Genomic DNA, 18,407 nt, shown 5'->3' with positions numbered 1-18,407 from the left:
GAGTCAGGGTCGGTTTAACTGACAGGTCTGAGGCAGCCCTTGGGATCCAGGGCACTCTGTGTAGCAACCCTGCTTGGGGCTGTGATCTGAAGTTTTCAAAAGGGCCTGTTTCTGTTGAGGCTGCGAGTCCGCCAGAGACAGGAGGCCTTTTTGATGGAAGCAAGCCCAACATCCACAGCCCCTGCCCGCCCTGTCCATTCTCTCACCCCTAGGAAGGCAGAAAACACAAGATTTTCTCCTTTCTCTGTCAAGTCAGACCTTGGGCAAGTTGCTCTACCTGGCTGAACCTCAGACTACACATCTGAGAAACTCCCGCTTCCCAGGGCAGCCAATGTCTGTCCGTGGTGGCTACTGTTAGTACCTGTCCCAGGGGTCACAAAGCAGGAACTGAAAGTGGCTGACAAAATATGTTTACTCAGGCTTGATCCTCTGATACAATCATACATAATTTAAAAATACATAATTTAAAGTCAGAAAAATATAATCAGGTTGGTGTGACCTCCCCTCCTCCCCTTGGGCACAGCCTTCTCAACTGGCCCCCTTCAAAATCCTAGAGGCTGGGGGACAGGAGTCACTTCTTGGCAGCTTCTGCCTGGGCTGCCAAATCGGCCTCTTTCTGTGCAGCCAGGAACAGGGCTCGCTCCTTCTGGAAAGCTGCCAGCTCTTCTGAACTGAGGCTGCAAGTACAGAGAAACAAACAGTGAGTGAGGGGCTGGTCACGGCTGGGAGCTCACAGCACCCACGTCACTGTCTCAGAGCCCCTCCCCCCTTCTGGATGCCCCAGCCCCCATACGTGTGTGTGTGTGTTAGTCACTTAGTCACGTCTGACTCTCTGTGAACCCATGGACTGTAGCCCACCAGGCTTCTCTGTCCATAGGATTCTCTAGGCAAGAATACTGGAGTGGGTTGCCACTGCCTTCTCCAGGGGATCTCCCAGACCCAGGGATCGAACCCAGGTCTCCTGCATTGCATGCAGATTCTTTACCGTCTGAACTATAGGGAAGACCCTTCCAGCCCCCACACCTTTGCTCATCTCTGCCAGGAGAGCCACTCTACCATCACCTCTGCCTTTTACTATTTTCTTAAATCCCTCCTTATCCTTGGAGGATTAGAACAGCTAAATCCCAAACCAGATTAACCTGCCCGTTCTCTGAGCCCAAAAACATTTTGTACAAAGAAATCATCAGGCAGTACATGTATGTCTCTCAGAGCAGGGATCAGATTCGCTCACTGCTGTATTCCCAGAACAAGTAAAGATCTGAGCAAAGTAAATTCCACCCCTGCTCCATGCTTACCCCCACTCCTCTTGGGAAATAACCAACCATCAGCCTTTGCATGGGGTGTGACATCAGTAGCAAGAGGCCAGGGAAGGGCTGAGTGCTATCCCTCCTGTCGTCTGGGTCACACGCTCTCCCACCCGACATCTCACCCTCTGGAGGTCTCCAATGCCCCATGAGGAGCCCTCTGTTGGCCTCAGGATCAGGTCTGGATTTGAGAACCAACTAGACCCTATTTGCCTCACCTCCTACTATGTCCCACTCTGTCTCCAGTATGATACACCCAGATCACACTGAACTTCTCTGCTTCACTCTTTCACCTCACATTCTTCACAGGGATTTTTCCACTTCTTGGAATGCTTGTCCGTAATCCGTGACGTCCTTTCCCAGGGCTCTGCTTGGGTGTCAACTGCTCTGCAAAGCCTTCATTGACGCACAGGCAAAATCAGGAACCCTACTCCTTGTTCACAAGACACTTGTGCTTTCTTTTATCAGGGCTGACCATCCAGCAGTATAATGCCCCATTTATGGATCTGCCTCCATCTCTGGACTGGGAGCTCCTTAGAAGCAAGGCCAAGCATGGCTACCTCCTTCCTGACTGTATCCAGTGTCCAGAACAGTCTAATACACATGGGTGCATAACAATTATATTCCAAATGAATGAATGAGAACCTAAGATCCTTTAACACAGACACTGACTCTCCCAGTCAGTGAGATCTCAGCCTTGTCCCGGAGTCAAGAACTTTCCAGGCCCTTCTCTCACACTGAGCTTCCCCCAGATACTCACTCCTTCACCACACGAATGCCCAGGGAACGGGCAGAGCCAATGATGGAGCGGACAACAGAGGACAGGGGCACATCTTGGAGGGCAAAGGCGTCATCCTGAGCTTTGACGTGGGCAATCTCATACACGTGCTTCAATGTCACCAGGCCTGCCACCTCTTTCCCTGGGAGCAAAGCACAAGCAGCCCTTCAGGAGTCACTGCTTCCTTCCAGAGCCCCCAGGAGCCCAGATGCCCACCCTGCCCCTTACCTGTGTTCCGGGCCCCCTTCTCAATCCCAGCAGCGGCCTTCAGGAAGTAGGAAACAGTGGGTTGGCCAATTTTTATTTCAAATGTCCTATCAGGCTTAAGGGAAAAAAAGAGATATGAGAATTTTCCTGCCCTGCTGCCCCAGCCCAAGGAACTGCTAACTTCCTGCCCGCCCCACCTCACCTCATCTTCCTATGGTGCCCCTTTAACTGACCATAAAACCACAGGAAAAATACACTTCTAACAAATGTCCCTGTCACCTCTATTCCAGGTCCAACTCTGCTCTGGAAGCCCTGGCAAGTTGGAGGGACAAAAAAAAAGATCTGCAACACGGCAGGGTGCACTCAGGAAAGATATGGTCTAGTCTCCACTCTGCAAAAGGGGAAAGGGGGGCCGGGTATCAAGAAGAGACTCGGGACTTCCCTGGTGGTGTCCAGTGCTTAAGAATCTGCCTGTCAATGCAGGGGACACGGGTTCGATCCCTGGTCAGGGAAAATTCTACATGCCAACCTAAGCTTGTGCACCACAACGACTGAGCCTGTGCTCTGGAGCCTGGGCTCCACAACAGGAGAAGCCCGAGCACCCCAACTGGAGACAGACTGCAGGCGGCAACCAAGACCCAGCACAGCCAAAAATGGCCTCAACTGAGACCGGGTGCAGCCAAATAATTTTTTTTTTTTTTTTAAAGAGATTTGCCCCAAGCAGGGAGCCGAGTAGCAACCCCAGGTGACCAGCTCCAGGCCTTGGGGAGAATAAGGAAATTGGGGATCAGAGTCCCGACTCCGCACCTTCACAAAAATCTTGGTAGGCAGAGGAATGCCTTGTTTGATGTCCTTGGTCTTCTCGTTGAACTCCTTACAGAACTGGTTGATGGAGACGCCTCGCTGTGAGGGAGGCATAGAGGTAAGCGTGGGACGGAAGGCCCGGGTTCCTACCACCCAAGAGGCTCCATCCCTTTTCTCTTCCGTCTTCACGTCTCTAAGGATACCCATCCTCTTCTCTCTAACCAAGTTCAACTACCGTTTTATGTGCCAGATGATTCGTATGCTCCATACCTCTCTATCCTTACAACAGCCCGCTAACGAAGGACGGAGGAAGCTGAGCCTCGAAGGGGCTGTATAACTAACCCAAGGACATAAAGTGTGTGAGCAGCAGAGCCGGGGTTTGAAACGAGGCTCCCCGGCCCATCCCGCACCCCCCACCCGCGTACTAGATCCAACCCTCCGGCGCCTCCCACGCCTGGTTTCTGCTGCGGCTGCACCTGACCCAGGATGGGGCCTAGCGGGGGGCCGGGCATGGCCTGGCCTGCCCGCACGATGGCCCGGATCACGCCTTCGGCCTCGGGCTTCCTGAGAGCCCGAGTGGCCCGGCTTAGCTTCGACATGATGCGGAGTTCCTAGGCTTAGTTCACCTCAGATCTACACCAAGAACGGGGCTCTGGGCGCCGCCATCTTGGGTTAAAGGTTAAGGGTCCTCACGTTAGGTTAAGACAAATAAAGCCGACAAATAGCAGTATTGATTCAATCCTTCCGCCCTCCAGCTGGTAAGACAAGGATGCAATGAAGCAGAAAAAAACTTTTAACGTGCTATCTTAAGATTGGGGAAGGACTCGAATGGCTCAGATACACATATTCCTCCTGGAGAGCACACAGGCAAGACCTCAGACGGCCAAGCTGGGAAGGGGACCTTAGTGCCCGCACTGCATTGTGGGTACGGTAGTTTTGACCTAGTATGCCAAGCCCGCAGATAGCTATATTTTGGGGCGCCCCCTGCTGGACTTGGTGGTAATCCCTGGGTTTTAAAATAGCCTGGAGTCCACCTTAGGAAATCTCTTCACTTCCTGAGCCTGTTTTCCTCACTTGTTGCTGAAAGGGAATATGGTTAAGACCATGGACCTCGGAAACAAATTGCCTGCTTGCTTCTCTTGCTGGATGTGAGCTTGATCAAGTTGTTTAACGTATGCTCAGTATCCTCCTCTGTACGATGGGGAACATAATATGTAGCACCTACACCTGGGACTGTTGTGAGGATTGAATGGGCAAAGTGCTTTCAGTACAACACCTAGCCAGCACGTGCACTTCACTGTACAATAAGGACAAAACCTTCACAGAGCTGTTGTGAGGCTTAAGAGGCCCAGAACATATTTGATACATCACCTGGGTCCAGTAAAATAAGCCATCACATGATCTTATTCTTTTTTTTTTTTTCTTTTTTTTTTTAGCATTTGCTACGTGCCAGGAAAAGGAGTACGTCAAGGTTGTATATTGTCACCCTGCTTATTTAACTTATATGCAGAGTACATCATGAGAAACGCTGGGCTGGAAGAAGCACAAGCTGGGATCAGGATTGCTGGGAGAAATATCAATAACCTCAGATATGCAGATGATACCATCCTTATGGCAGGAAGTGAAGACAAACTAAAGAGTCTCTTGATGAAAGTGAAAGAGGAGAGTGAAAAAGTTGGCTTAAAGCAACATTCAGAAAACTAAGATCATGGCATCTTGTCCCATCACTTCATGGGAAATAGATGGGGAAACAGTGGAAACAGTGTCAGACTTTATTTTTTTGGGCTCCAGAATCACTGCAGATGGTGATTGCAGACATGAAATTAAAAGACGCTTACTCCTTGGAAGGAAGGTTATGGCCAACCTAGATAGCATATTAAAAAGTAGAGACATTACTTTGCCAACAAAAGTCCGTCTAGTCAAGGCTATGGTTTTTCCAGTAGTCATGTATGGATGTGAGCATTGGACCATAAAGAAAGCTGAGCGCCGAAGAATTGATGCTTTTGAACTATGGTGTTGGAAAAGACTCTTGAGAGTCCCTTGGACTACAAGGAGATCCAACCAGTCCATCCTAAAGGAGATCAGTCCTGGGTGTTCATTGGAAGGACTGATGTTGAAGCTGAAACTCCAATACTTTGGCCACCTCATGTGAAGAGTTGACTCATTAGAAAAGACCCTGATGCTGGGAAGGATTGGGGGCAGGAGGAGAAGGGGACGACAGAGGATGAGATGGCTGGATGGCATCACCGACTCAATGGACATGAGTTTGGGTAAACTCCGGGAGTTGGTGATGGACAGGGAGCCTGGTGTGCTGCAGTCCATGGGGTCGCAAAGAGTCGGACACGACTGAGCGACTGAACTGACTGAACTGACTGATGTGCCAGGCACATTGTTAATTGCTTTAGGTCACTACTTACTACATCCTCAGTCGTGTCTGACTCTTTGCAACCTCATGGACTATAGCCCATGGGGCTCCTCTGTCCAGGGGATTTTCCAGGCAAGAATACTGGAGCGGGTTGCCATTTCCTCCTCCAGGGGATCTTCCCAGCCCAGGGCTCAAACCTGTGTCTTCTGCAGCTCCTACATTGGCAGGGAGATTCTTTACCACTGAGCTACCTGGAAAGCCCGTTAACTGCTTTAAGGGCATTATTATCTTATTTAATCCTCATAATGGCATGAGACAAACTGTTTTATTATACTCTATTTACAAATGGGGACTTCCCTTGTGGCTCAGACAATAAAATCTTTACAAATGAGAAATTCAGGCACTAAAAGAGGCCCGAAAACATCTAACCGGTATGTGACAAGGCTGGGAAACAAGTATCGGGATTATCTGATTCTAGACCTTGTGCTGTTTACCACAGCTCTGTACTGTCTCCTCCACTGAAATGAGATAATCCATGTAAAACCACATGGTAAACTGTGAGACACATCCATTTTTAATTCTGAATTCATGTTAGACTCCCTCTAATTAAGTGTGATTGGTCCTGCCTCTGACGTCTGTCAAGTTCTTTATAACACTCAGCCTCATTAGCCGTATCAAGATTCTGGACCCAAGAAGGCTCTTTGATTTACTTGCCATAAACCCTGGAGCACAGTAATTAACTTCCCTGTGCTTCCTGTCCTTAGGAGTAACACAGGGCTAAATATAGTACCTACCTCACAGGAGATTAGTTAATTCAGGTAAAGCACATGGAAGAGGGCCTGGCCCACATGTCATGCCTTGGGCCTAGAATACCCTGATGAGAAAAGAGAAGAGGAAAACAGGCCTTATCTACAAAACAGCCTCTCATCTCTGCTGCTCCTTAATTTCACTTGTCTCACATTGGCTTGTATTTATCACAGTTTCTGTTGAATAGCTTTCTAAGTGTTTGGGGAGTTTATCTTGCCATCCTCTCCCTCCTGGCTTTCTGCACCCACTTATTCCACTGCAGTTCTTCTGTGTTCTGTGACTTTAAGAGAAGTGGGGGAGGGGCCTGGGATTTTTGTTTCCTTTTTGTTATTTTCTTCTTAGCAGTCATTGTTGTTTAGTCCCTCAGTGGTGTCCGACTATTTGTGATCCCATGGACTGTAGCCTCCAGGCTCTTCTGTCCAAGAGATGCTCCAGACCAGAATACTAGAGTGGGTTGCCATTTCCTTCTGCAGGGGATTATCCCTACCCAGGGATCAAACCCGCATCTCCTGCTGAGTGAGTCAATTCCTAGGCAGGTTGATAAAAGTCTGGAGGTCCTCCAGGAGGAGAAAGGGATCTGGGGCTCTCAAGGAGGAGATAGGGGTCTAGAATTCTCAAGGAGGAGGAAAGGACGAACGTTTTTTTTCTACATTACTTAGTAAGGATTATATAACAATAATGTATCCTGCTTGAGGACACGTTTCTCCTTCCTGAAAACCTTCTGACTAATTCTGTTATCTTAAAATGTATATTATGGGAGTGGGTCTGGTAAGATTGTTACAACCTTGAGACATTCTTTTGATTTATTGTAATAACCAATTAAAAAGTATATAATTCCCCTGCTAAGACTAGGGATGGGGGCACTCTCCGTTCCCCTTCTGATGTCTGTGTCAGAAGCTTTCTCTGTTCCTTTTCCTACTTTAATAAAACTCTGCTGCACAAAAGCTCTTGAGTGATCAAGCCTGGTCCCTGGTCCCGAAGCTAAATCTTCTTCAGAGATCACGAATCCAACACTGTTCACCGAATCCAACACTGTTCACCGTAAGCTATCACTGCATTGCAGGTGGATTCTTTACCACTGAGCCGCCAGGGAAGCCCATAGGAATTGATGTATTCAATTTTGGAAGAACTAAAAGATAAATAAACTGGGGGGGTGGGGTGGGGAAGACAGCTTGTCCCAGAGCAAGCCAAGCTAGGTAGCATTTATCTCTGGATACTTCACATCAGCCAGCTGATATTCACAAATTCAATTACAAATAAAGAAGTAAACCTTTCTGAATGAAGGAATCACGAGCAAATGGGAATGGCAGGCGCTCGGGAATGGCAGGCACTCAGGAAGCCAAGAACGTGGCCTGGCACAAACTGAGTACCAGTGGGTGAAATTTCCACTTCTTGTCAATGAAAACGCAATTTTGATCATTCCACCTCTTACAGGTTATAAGGAAACAACTTCTTAGTCTACCTTTGGATATGTGGTTGCCCAGGGTGTTCAGTGGCAAAGGTGAACCTGAACAGGTGAGTGGGGACCAGATCTCCTGGACCTTGTCAGCCTGCTAAGGAGGGCAGCTGTGCAGTAGGAAGCCACTGAAGCTGCTGATGCTGTTGTGTAGTCGCTAAGTTGTGTCCAACCCTTTGTGACCCACGGACTGTAGCCTGCCAAGCTCCTCAGTCCGTGGGATGTCCCAGGCAAGAATACTGGATTGGGTTGCCATTTCCTTCTCTAGGGGATCTTCCTCATCCAGGAATCGAACCCATGTCTCCTGCTTGGCAGGCGATTCTTTACCACTGAGCCACCAGGGAAGCCCTAGGAAGCCATTGAAGTGGTGAGTATTGGGTTGGCCAAAAATTTCATTCAGATTTTCCATAAGATCTTATGGGGAAACCCGAACGAACTTTTTGGTCAACCCAACATTTGCATCATATTCACATTTTGAAAAGGTGGCCCTGACTTGGGTGTGCAGATGGATTGGAGGATGGCAGGGACTGGATGCAGCGAGACCCAGTAGGTCAGGACAGTGATGGTGGAGAGATAATGGTAGCATGGGACCAATTTAAGAGCTATATAGAAGATAGAGTTTATTTTAGTCAACAAATGCTTGTATAGTATGAACTGTGTCCGTCTTTATAAAAGAGCATCTCATTTAAATCTCATTGCAGGCCTATGAGGTATGCATGCATGTGTGTGCTAAGTTGCTTCAGTCGTGTCCTACTCTTTGTGACCCCATGGACTGTAGCCCATCAGGCTCCTCTGTCCATGGGATTCTCCAGGCAAGGATACTGGAGTGGGTTGCTATGCCCTCCTCCAGGGAATCTTCCCAACACAGGGATCGAACCCATGCCGCTCTGTCTGCTGCATTGGCAGGCAGGTTCTTTACCACTAGCACCACCTGGGTAGCCCCCTAAGAGGTATAGGTGCTGTTTTTATGCCCACTTCATACTTGAGGAAACTGAAACATGGAGAGGTTGAGTCACTAGGCTAGAAAGTGGCAGCGTCACTAGGCTGAGCCATTGGCATGCAGGATGTTAGTTCCCTGACCAGGGATTGAACACGTGCCCTCTGCATTGGGAGCATGTAGTCTTAACCACTGGACTACCAGGGGAGTCCCCAAACTTTCTGTAATTAAAAAAATAATTAATTAATTCATGGCTGTGCTGGGTCTTCATTGCTGTGTGGACTTTTCTCTAGTTGGAGCAAGTGGAGGCTACCTCTAGTTTCGGTGTAGACTTCCCATGGCAGTGGCTTCTCTCATTTCAGAGTATGGGCTCTAGGACATCCGGGCTTTAGTACTTGCGGTGCTTGGGCTCAGTAACTGCGGCTCACAGGGCTCTAGAGCACAGGCTCAATAGCTGTGGAGCGTGGGCTTAGTTGTTCTGTGGCAACTACAGGGATCTTAGTTGTGGGATCGTCCCAGATCAGCGATTGAATCTGTGTCTCCTGCCTTGGCAGGCAGATTCTTTACAACTGAGCCAACAGGGAAGCTTCTGGAATTAAAAAAATATATATTTTCAACTCCAGATTGGTTGAATCTGTGGATATGAAATCTAGGTTGGTCTTTTGTCCCTGTCTCTGGCACCCTTGGAATTTCCTAAGTGACAAGAGCCAAAAAGGTGAAAGGAGAGTCTTCTGTTATTCATAACAAGCCCCTTTCAACAACTGGAGACTTTATGTTAATGAAGCGATGTTCCTAAAAGCCTCTGGGTTCTGGTTGCCAGGGAAATCAACCACATAACTAGAGGATTGGAACTTTCGGACCCATCCCCCTGACCTCTGACCTCTGGGGAGGAGAAACGGGATAAAGTGTTGACTGAGTCACTGATGGTCAATGATTTCATCAATCATGCCTACTTCATGCTCATTTTCGTGCTCATTTTCTCAGTTGTGTCCAACTCTTTGCTCTGCCATGAACTGTAGCCCACCAGGCTCTTCTGTCCATGGGATTTTTCAGGCGAGAATACTGGAATGGATTGCCATTTCCTCCTCCAGGGGATCTTCCTGACCCAGGGATCTAACCTGTGTCTCCTGCGTTTCCTGCATTGGCAGGAGGATTGGATTCTTTACTATTGAGCCACCTGGGAAGCCCCACCTATTTCATGAGGCCTCCATAAAACCCCAAAAGGCCAGGGTTCTGAGAATTTCCTGGTTGGTGAACATGAGAAGCTGCCGGGAGGGTCTCATGCCTGGAAACTCCTTGCTGCAATCCCATGCCTAGCCCTGTATAACCTCTCTTTGTAATAAACTGGCAATCGCATAAGTAAACTGTTTTCCTGAGTTCTGTGAGCCATTTTCGCAAATGATAAAACCCAAGGAGTGGGTCATGGGAACTTCCAACTTATCACTGGTTGCTTGGTTGGTCAGAAGCACAGGTGACAACCTAGACTTGCAGTTGGCATCTAAATTGGGGACAGGGGCTTCCCTGGTGGCTCAGTGGGAAAGAATTCATCTGCCAATGCAGGAGGCACGAGTTTGATCCCTGATCCGGGAAGATCACACATGACTTGGAGCAACTAAGCCTGTGTGCCGCAACTACTAAGCTTGTGCTCTGGACCCTGGAAGCCACAACTACTGAGTCCTACTGAAGCCCGTGGGCCCTAGAGTCTGTGCTCCGCAACAAGAGAATCCTACTCCACAACTAGAGAGTAGTCCCCGCTTGCTGCAACTAGAGAAAAGCTCTCACAGCAACGAAGACCCAGCACAATCAAAAATAAATAAACAAAATTATTTTTAAAAATAAATAAATAAAATTATTTTAAAAAATAAATAAATAAAATTATTTTAAAAAATAAATAAATAGAGTGGGGGCAATCTTGGGACTTCCCTGGTGGTCCAGTGGTTAAAGACCCACCTTCCAATGCAGGGGACAATCCTTGGTCTGGGAACTAAGATTCCCACGTGCCGCGCAGCAACTAAGCCCAAATGCTGCACCTAGAGAGCCTGCGCGTCACAACAAAGACCTAGTCCTGTGGGAACCTTAACTTGTGGGGTCTCACTATCGTGAGGTAGACAGGATGGAGTTAAATTGTAGGATACTCAATTTAACTAAACTTAACCTCCCTGACAACTCAGTTTGTAAAGAATCCGTCTGCAATGCAGGAGACCCCGGTTCAATTCCTGGGTCAGGAAGATCCCCTGGAGAAGGGAAAGGCTACCCACTCCAGTATTCTTGCCTGGAGAATTCCATGGACTGTATAGTTCATGGGGTTGCAAAGAGTCAGACATGAATAAGCAACTTTCACTTTCACAACACCCAGTTGAATTAAATTAAAGTTTCTGCCAGGAGGTTAGAATGGACTGAATGTGAATAAAGAAGAAACACCCTTTCATAGATAGATCACAGCCTTGTCATGTTGAAGGGGCTTATGTAACTCAGTGAAGCTATGAGCCATACCATGCATGGCCACCCGTGATGGGTGCATTACAGTGGAGAGTTCTGACAAGACGTGGTTCACTGGGGGAAGGAATGGCAAACCACTCCAGTATTCTTGCCATGAGAACCCCATAAACAGTATGAAAGGACAAAAAGATATGACACCGGAAGATGAGCTTCCCAGGTCGGGAGGAGTCCAGTATGCTACTGGGGAAGAGCAGAGAAATTGCTCCAGAAAGGATTAAGTGGCTGGACCAAAGAGGAAACAATGCTCAGTTGTGGATGTGTCTGGCGGTGAAAGAAAAGTCTGATGCTGTAAAGAACAATATTGCATACGAACCTGGAATGTTAGGTCCATGAATAAAGATAGACTGGAAGTAGTCAAACAGGAGATGGTAAGAATGAACATCGACATTTTAGGAATCAGTGAACTAAAATGGACAGGTATGGGCGAATTTAATTCAGATGACCATTATATCTGCTACCGTGAGCAAGAATCCCTTAGAAGAAATGGATTAGTCCTCATAATCAACAAAAGAGTCCAAAATGCAGTACTTGGGTACAATCTCAAAAACAACAGAATGATCTTGGTTCATCTCCAAAACAAACCATTCAACATCATAGTAATCCAAGTCTTTGCCCAAATCACTGATGTTGAAGAAGCTGAAGTTGACCAGTTCTGTGAAGACCTACAAGACCTTCTAGAGCTAACACCAAAAACAAGATGGTTAAAAAAAAAGGAAAGAAAGGAAATCCTTTTCCTCATAGGGGATTGGAATGCAAAAGTAGGAAGTCAAAGGATACCTGGTGTAACTGGAAAATTTGGCCTTGGAGTACAAAATCAAACAGAACAAAGGCTAAGAGTTTTGTCAGGAGAACACACTAGTCAGAACAAACACCCTCTTCCAACAACACAAGGGACGATCTATATGTGGACATCACAACATGGTCAATACTGAAATCAGATTCTATATTCTTTGCAGCTAAAGATAGAGACACTTTATACCGTCAGCAAAAACAAGACCTGGAGCAGACTGTGGCTCAGATCATAAACTCCTTATCGAAAAATTCAGGCTTAAATTGAAGTAGGGAAAACCACTAGGCCATTCAGGTATGACCTAAATCAAATCCCTTATGATTATACAGTGGAGGTGATGAATAGATTCAAGGGATTAGATCTGGTAGACAGAGTGCCTATTGAACTGTGGACAGAGGTTCATAGCATTGTACAGGATTCAGTGACCAAACCCATCCCAAAGAAAAAGAAATGCAAGAAGTCCAAGTGATTGTCTGAGGAGACTTTACAGATAGCTGAGAAAAGAAGAGAAGTAAAAAGCAGGGGAAAAAGGGAAAGATACACCCAACTGAATGCAGAGTTCCAAAGAATAGCAAGGAGAGATAAGAAAGCATTCTTTTGAGAGCAATGCAAAGAAATAGAGAAAAGCAATAGAATGAAAAAGACTGGCGATCACTTCAAGAAAATTGGAGATATCAAAGGAATATTTCATGCAATGTGAAACGTGAAAGTGAAAGTCGCTCGTCGTGTCCGACTCTTTGTGACCCCATAGTCCATGGAATTCTCCAGGCCAGAACACTGGAGTGGATACCCTTTCCCTTCTCCAGGGGATCTTCCCAACCCAGGGATTGAACCCAGGTCTCCCACACTGCAGGCAGATTCTTTATCGGCTGAGCCATAAGGGAAAGGGCAGAAATGGTAAGGACCTAACAGAAGCAGAAGAGATTAAGAAGAATCTGCAAGAGTACACAGAAGAACTATACAAAAAAAGTCCTAATGACCTGGATAACCATGATGGTGTGGTCACTCACCTAGAGCCAGGGATGCTAGAGTGTGAAGCCAAGTAAGGCTTAGCAAGCATTACTGAAAACAAAGATACTAGAGGTGATGGAATTCCAGCTGAGCTATTTAAAATGCTAATAGATGATGCTGTTAAGGTGCACTCAATATGTCTGCAAAATTTGAAAACTCAGCATTGGCCACAGGACTGGAAAAGTTCTGTTTTCATTTCAATCCTAAAGAAGGACAGTGCCAAAGAATGTTCAAACTACTGAACAACTGCACTCATTTAGCTAGTAAGGTTATGCTCAAATCCTCCAAGCTAGACTTCAGCAGTACATGAACCAAGAACTTCCAGGTGTAGAAGCTGGGTTTAGTAAAGGCAGAGGAACCAGAGATCAAATAGCCAACATCCATTGGATCATAGAAAAAGCAAGAGAATTTCGGAGAAACATCTACTTCTGCTTCACTGACTATGCTAAAGACTGACTGTATGGATCGCAACAAACTGGAAAATTCTTAAAGAGAAAGGAATACCAGGCTACTTCACCTGCCTCCTGAGAAACTTGTATGCAGGTCAAGAAGCAACCGTTAGAACCAGACATGGAACAATGGACTGGTTCAAAAATGAGAAAGGAGTATGTCAAGGCTGCATACTGTCGCCCTGGTTATTTAATTTCTGTGCCGAGTGTGTGTGCTAAGTCACTTCAGTTGTGTCCGACTCTTTCTGACCCCATGGACTGAAGCCCGCCAGGCTCCTCTGTCCATGGGATTCTCCAGGCAAGAATCCACTGGAGTGCGTTGCTCTGCCCTCCTCCAGGGGATCTTCCCGACCCAGGGATCGAATCCATGTCTCTTATCATCTCCTGCATTGGCCGGTGGGTTCTTTACCACTAGTGCCACCTGGAAAGCCCTCTATGCAGGCATGTGAAATGCCAGGCTGGTTGAATCACAAACTGGAATCAAGATTGCAGGGAGAAATATCAACAATCTCAGACATGCAGATACTACCACTCTAATGGCAGAAAGTGAAGAGGAACTAAAGAGCCTCTTGATGAGGGTGAAACGGGGGGTGAAAAGCTGGCTTAAAATTCAACATTGAAAAAACTAAGATCATGACATCCAGTCCCATGACTTCATGGCAAATAGAAGGGGGAAAAGCAGAAGCAGTGACAGATTTTATTTTCTTTGGCTCCAAAATCACCGCAGACAGTGACTACAGCTATGAAATTAAAACACGCTTGCTCCTTGGGAGGAAAGCTATGACAAACCTAGATACTGTATTAAAAAACAAAGGCAGCACTTTGCTGACCAAGATCTGTATAGTCAAAGCTATGGTTTTTCCAGTAGTCAAGCACAGATGTGAGAGTTGGACCGTAAAGAAGGCTGTGTGTTGTGTGCTTAGTTGCTTAGTGATGTCTGACTCTTGCTGACCCCATGGACTGTAGCCCACCAGCCTCCTTTGCCCACGGGGTTCTCCAGGCCAGAATACTGGAGTGGGCGGCCATGCCCTCCTCCAGAGGATCTTCCCAACCTGTAGATCGAACCTAGATCTCCCGCATTGCAGGTGGATTCTTTACCATCTAAATCACCAGGGAAGCCCAAAGAAGGATGAGCACCGAAGAACTGAAGCTTTCAAACTGTGGTGCTAGAGAAGACTTCTGAGAGTCCCTGGGACAGCAAGGAGATCAAACCAGTCAATCCTAAAGGAAATCAGTCCTGAATATTCACTGGAAGGATGGATGCTAAAGCTGAAGCTCCAATACTTTGGCCACCTGTATGCAAAGAGCCAACTCACTGGAAAAGACCTTGATGATGGGAAAGATTGAGGCATGTGGAGAAGAGGATGACAGAGGATGCGATGGATAGGTAGTGTCATTGACTCAATGGACATGACTTTGAGAAAACTCCGGGAGACAGCAAAGGACAGGGAAGCCTGGCGTGCTGCAGTCCATGGAGTTGCAAAGAGTCAGACAACAACTGTCTCACAGTCAGTCAGACTGACTGTTTTAGTCAGTCGACTGAACAACAATGACAAAGAAGAAACACAGGAAGAAATTTTCTTTATACTCATCCTCAAACTCACCAAACCTACTCCTGTCTCAGGGCTTCACACACACTATTACTTCTCCTTGGAAGGCTTTTCCCCAGACTGGCTTTTTTATCCTTCTGACCTCAAGTCCAATGCTACCTCCTCAAAGAGGCCATTCCTAACTCTCCTAGCCATTGAAATACTATTGAGGAGGAATATTTAATTACATAGAAATACACATGATATAATGTTAATTACTCAAAGCAAATGCCTTATTGTGTATATAGGGTGTAATTATAATTGTGCTTGTGTGTTTATGCATGTGGGTGTACACTTAGAAGAAAGAGTGGAAGGGAAATACACTCAAACAGAAACAGTGGTTGTGGGTAGTACATTTGAGGATGATTTTTTATTTTATTTTTTTTTATTAGTTTATTTTCTGAGGATGATTTTTTAATTTCAATTTTTCTGTACATAAAAATGTCCTGCCTCAGATGTGTAACACTTCCATCATCAGAAGCCTCTCAGTAGCTCCCCTTCACCCAGAAGGTGAAATTCTAATTTTTTTGTTTTGCTTCCTAAGGGTTGATAGACCTTAGGTTGAAACCACCCTCCTGGCCATTTGCCCTTCCCCTCCCCACTTCACCACACCTAACTGCTGTTTGCAGTGCACATATCTAGGTCCAATCCATGACCTAGATGTTCCCCATTCTCTGAAAATGCACCCCACCCCCCAATGCATGTGAAACCATTCACCTCTGACTGGGACTTGAATGCACGTGCTGAGACTCAAACCCAACCAAAACCCAGTTTGGAACTCTAACGCACGTGGCCAGGACTTGAACCCAGATAAAACCCACTGTCTTCCAACTAAGGTCACACATCTGGTTTCAGAACCTACTGAAACTTGGATTCTTCTTGTCTCATCTCAGAAAGAACTCAGTGAGAGACAAAGTGATAGGAGGTAAGAAGTAGATTTATTTAGAGAGAAACACACTCCACAGATAGAGTGTGGGCCATTGCAGAGGCTGAGTGCAGTCTCAAAATGTAGCTTTTATGGGCTGGGGACAGGGAAGCCAGGTGTGCTGCAGTCCATGGGGTCACAAAGGGTCCAACACGATTTAGTGACTGAACAGCAATAATTTCATAGGCTAATGAGTGGGAGGATTATTCCAACTATTTTGGGGAAGGGGCAGAGGTTTCAAGGAATCGGGCCACCACCCACTTTTTGGTCTTTGATGGTCGACCTTGAAACTGTCGCGGCACCTGTTGGTGTCTTGTTTAGCTTGCTGGTGTGCTGTTGTTGCTGCTGTTGTGTTAAATGAGCACATTCTGAGGATCAAGGTCTAGTCAGAGTTAACTTGTCTGCCATCTCGGACCCGTTTGATTCTGATCAGTTCATGTTATGTCCTCGGGCTATGTCATTCTTTCAAATGTTGTGCCCTGCCCCTTCCGCTTCCGTTTCACATGGGGTTGGAGCCAGCTATTGCAGGGAAAAGGTAGGGCATGAAAGGATGGTCACATCTCAGATCTCAGGCAGGTCCTTGGGATGGGCCACCAAATGTGGGCCCTTGGCTTTGCATGGGAAAGAACTCAAGAAGGAGTCATAGCAAAGTGATAGCAGGTGTATTTAGAGACACATACATTCCATACACGGAATATAGCCCATCTCAGAAAGTGAGAGCAGTCCTGGGAGAAATATAGAGTGTGGGGCCATCTCAGAAGGCCAGAGACCCTGAAATATGGGAGTGGTTAGACCTTGGTTCGATCCCTGGGTCAGGGAGTTCCCTTGGAGAAGGGTATGGCATCCCACTCCAGTATTCTTGCCTAGAGAATTCCATGGACAGACTATGGGGTCGCAAAGAGTGGGACACAACTGAGCGACTAACACACTTTAGATTTTATGAGCTGGATAATTTCATAGGCTAATGAGGCGGAGGATTGTTCCAACTTTTCTGGAGAAGGGGCAGAGAGTTCTAGGAATTGGGTCACCCCCTACTTTTTGCCCTTTTATGGTCACCCTTGGGACTGTCATGGCACCTGCGGGTGTGTCATTTAGTGTTCTGATGTGTTACAATGAGACTATACTGATGCTCAAGGTCTAGTGGAAGTCAACTCATCTGCCATCTTGGACCTAGTTGGTTCTAACCAGTGAATGTTGTGTCCTCGGTGGCTGTCAATCTTTTAAATGTTGTGCTCTGTCTCCTTCCTGTCTCACAGCAACCATTTTTATATGAGATGATCCTGCCTATTTGTAGTTGACTGGTTAGGAGCAAGCATATCCCCCAAGCTGGGTCAAAGTTTTTCCCACTGTAATCTTTTATTAAAAGTTAGAAATTCTGGGGAATTCCCTGGCAGTCCAGTGGTTAGAACTCCATGCTTTTACTGCTGAGGACAGGGGTTCAATCCCTGGTCAGGGAACTAAGATCCCACATGTTGTAGCAAAAAAAAAAAAAATAGAAATTCCATTCTCAGTCTGGACTGGCTTCTTGAAAGGAGAGGATATCAAAACTTGGGAGATGCAGGGTAGCCACTTCCTACCTCAGGCCATGTATGTTGGTGATGTCAACATACAGAGAGGTAAAGAGACAAGAAATGGGGAGAGACAATTCCTTCTGGGCTACCGATGTCTGTTCCCACTCTTCAGGAAGGACTGCATTCAGGTTTCTAGAGGTGTAGGTCAGAGTTCTTTTTTTCTTATTTATATATTTTTTAAAATTTTATTTACTTTTTAAAATTAGAGGATAATTGCATACAATATTGTGTTAGTTTCTGCAGTACAACAATATGAATCAGCTAGAAATATACATATATCCCCTCCCTCTTGAGCCTCTCTCCCACACACCCCACCTCCACCACACACACACCCAGGTTCTTAATTTCAAGCAGAAGCCAATTCTGGACAATCTAAGCAGAAAGAAAATTTATGAAGGATACTGAGTAACTCACAGAGTCTCCAGGCTGTGCAGGGAACTAGGCGCTATAGCCAGGCAAGTGGGAACACACCCAAAATCATGCCACAGAACTGTTCTGAGAAGACAGAACTGCCCCCATTGTGTACAGCATCTTCACCACTGGCACCATGGACAGAGGGCTGCAGATTCTGCAGCTGGAACGACTTCCACTGCTACTTCTGAAATTGGACCTAGCCACTGTCTCCACCACATCCACTTCTTCAGGAAATAGCATCTGATTCAGTCGGAAGCAGGTGCTTCTGACCAGAAGAATCTAAAACATGTGTCTGCACCCATGGGGTCACAGAGTTGGACATGACAGAGTGACTGAGCGCACACACACGTGTAAGTAAATTTTTCACAACCTAGGATGGAAGAGGCAGTTCTTATATCCAGTGGCAAAGCAGTTACCAATTATCCTGCAGTGTCTCTTGAGACTTGGGTAACTGCCCACTGTGGGTGAAGCTTTGTCATAGCAAAACCAATTTTCCATGAT

General features: G+C 46.5%; 1 protein-coding gene across 3 annotated transcripts; it reads right to left on the bottom strand.

Moving 5' to 3' along the window:
* Positions 1-394: 394 nt before the first annotated feature.
* MRPL11 (mitochondrial ribosomal protein L11) lies at positions 395-3,767 on the bottom strand. 3 transcript variants are annotated; one of them, XM_081532146.1, is made up of 5 exons: positions 3,519-3,767; positions 3,097-3,192; positions 2,311-2,404; positions 2,065-2,224; positions 395-677 (listed from the first exon to the last, which is right to left on the bottom strand). In XM_081532146.1, exons 1-5 carry the CDS (start codon positions 3,690-3,692, stop codon positions 572-574), a joined length of 630 nt encoding a protein of 209 aa, XP_081388272.1. In that variant the 5' UTR covers positions 3,693-3,767; the 3' UTR covers positions 395-571. The 3 variants fall into 3 exon arrangements, with proteins under 3 accessions (XP_081388272.1, XP_081388273.1, XP_081388274.1); XM_081532147.1 differs by having other exon boundaries at positions 3,570-3,767; XM_081532148.1 differs by having other exon boundaries at positions 3,648-3,767.
* Between the last annotated feature and the right edge of the window lie 14,640 nt (positions 3,768-18,407).

The sequence above is a fragment of the Giraffa tippelskirchi genome, chromosome 10 (genome assembly GCF_054371585.1).
Source record: "Giraffa tippelskirchi isolate mGirTip1 chromosome 10, T2T-mGirTip1v1.2.pri, whole genome shotgun sequence".
NCBI lineage: Eukaryota > Metazoa > Chordata > Mammalia > Artiodactyla > Giraffidae > Giraffa > Giraffa tippelskirchi.
This window is presented reverse-complemented; position numbering and strand designations above follow the sequence as displayed.

Excerpts from the sequence above, each read along its gene's own strand:
- MRPL11 (XM_081532146.1), bottom strand. The coding sequence starts at position 3,692 with ATGTCGAAGCTAAGCCGGGCCACTCGGGCTCTCAGGAAGCCCGAGGCC. Across the intron at positions 3,193-3,518 it reads GCGCCGGAGGGTTGGATCTA|CGAGGCGTCTCCATCAACCA; the intron begins GTACGCGGGTGG and ends CCTCCCTCACAG. Across the intron at positions 2,225-2,310 it reads GAAGGGGGCCCGGAACACAG|GGAAAGAGGTGGCAGGCCTG; the intron begins GTAAGGGGCAGG and ends CTTTGCTCCCAG.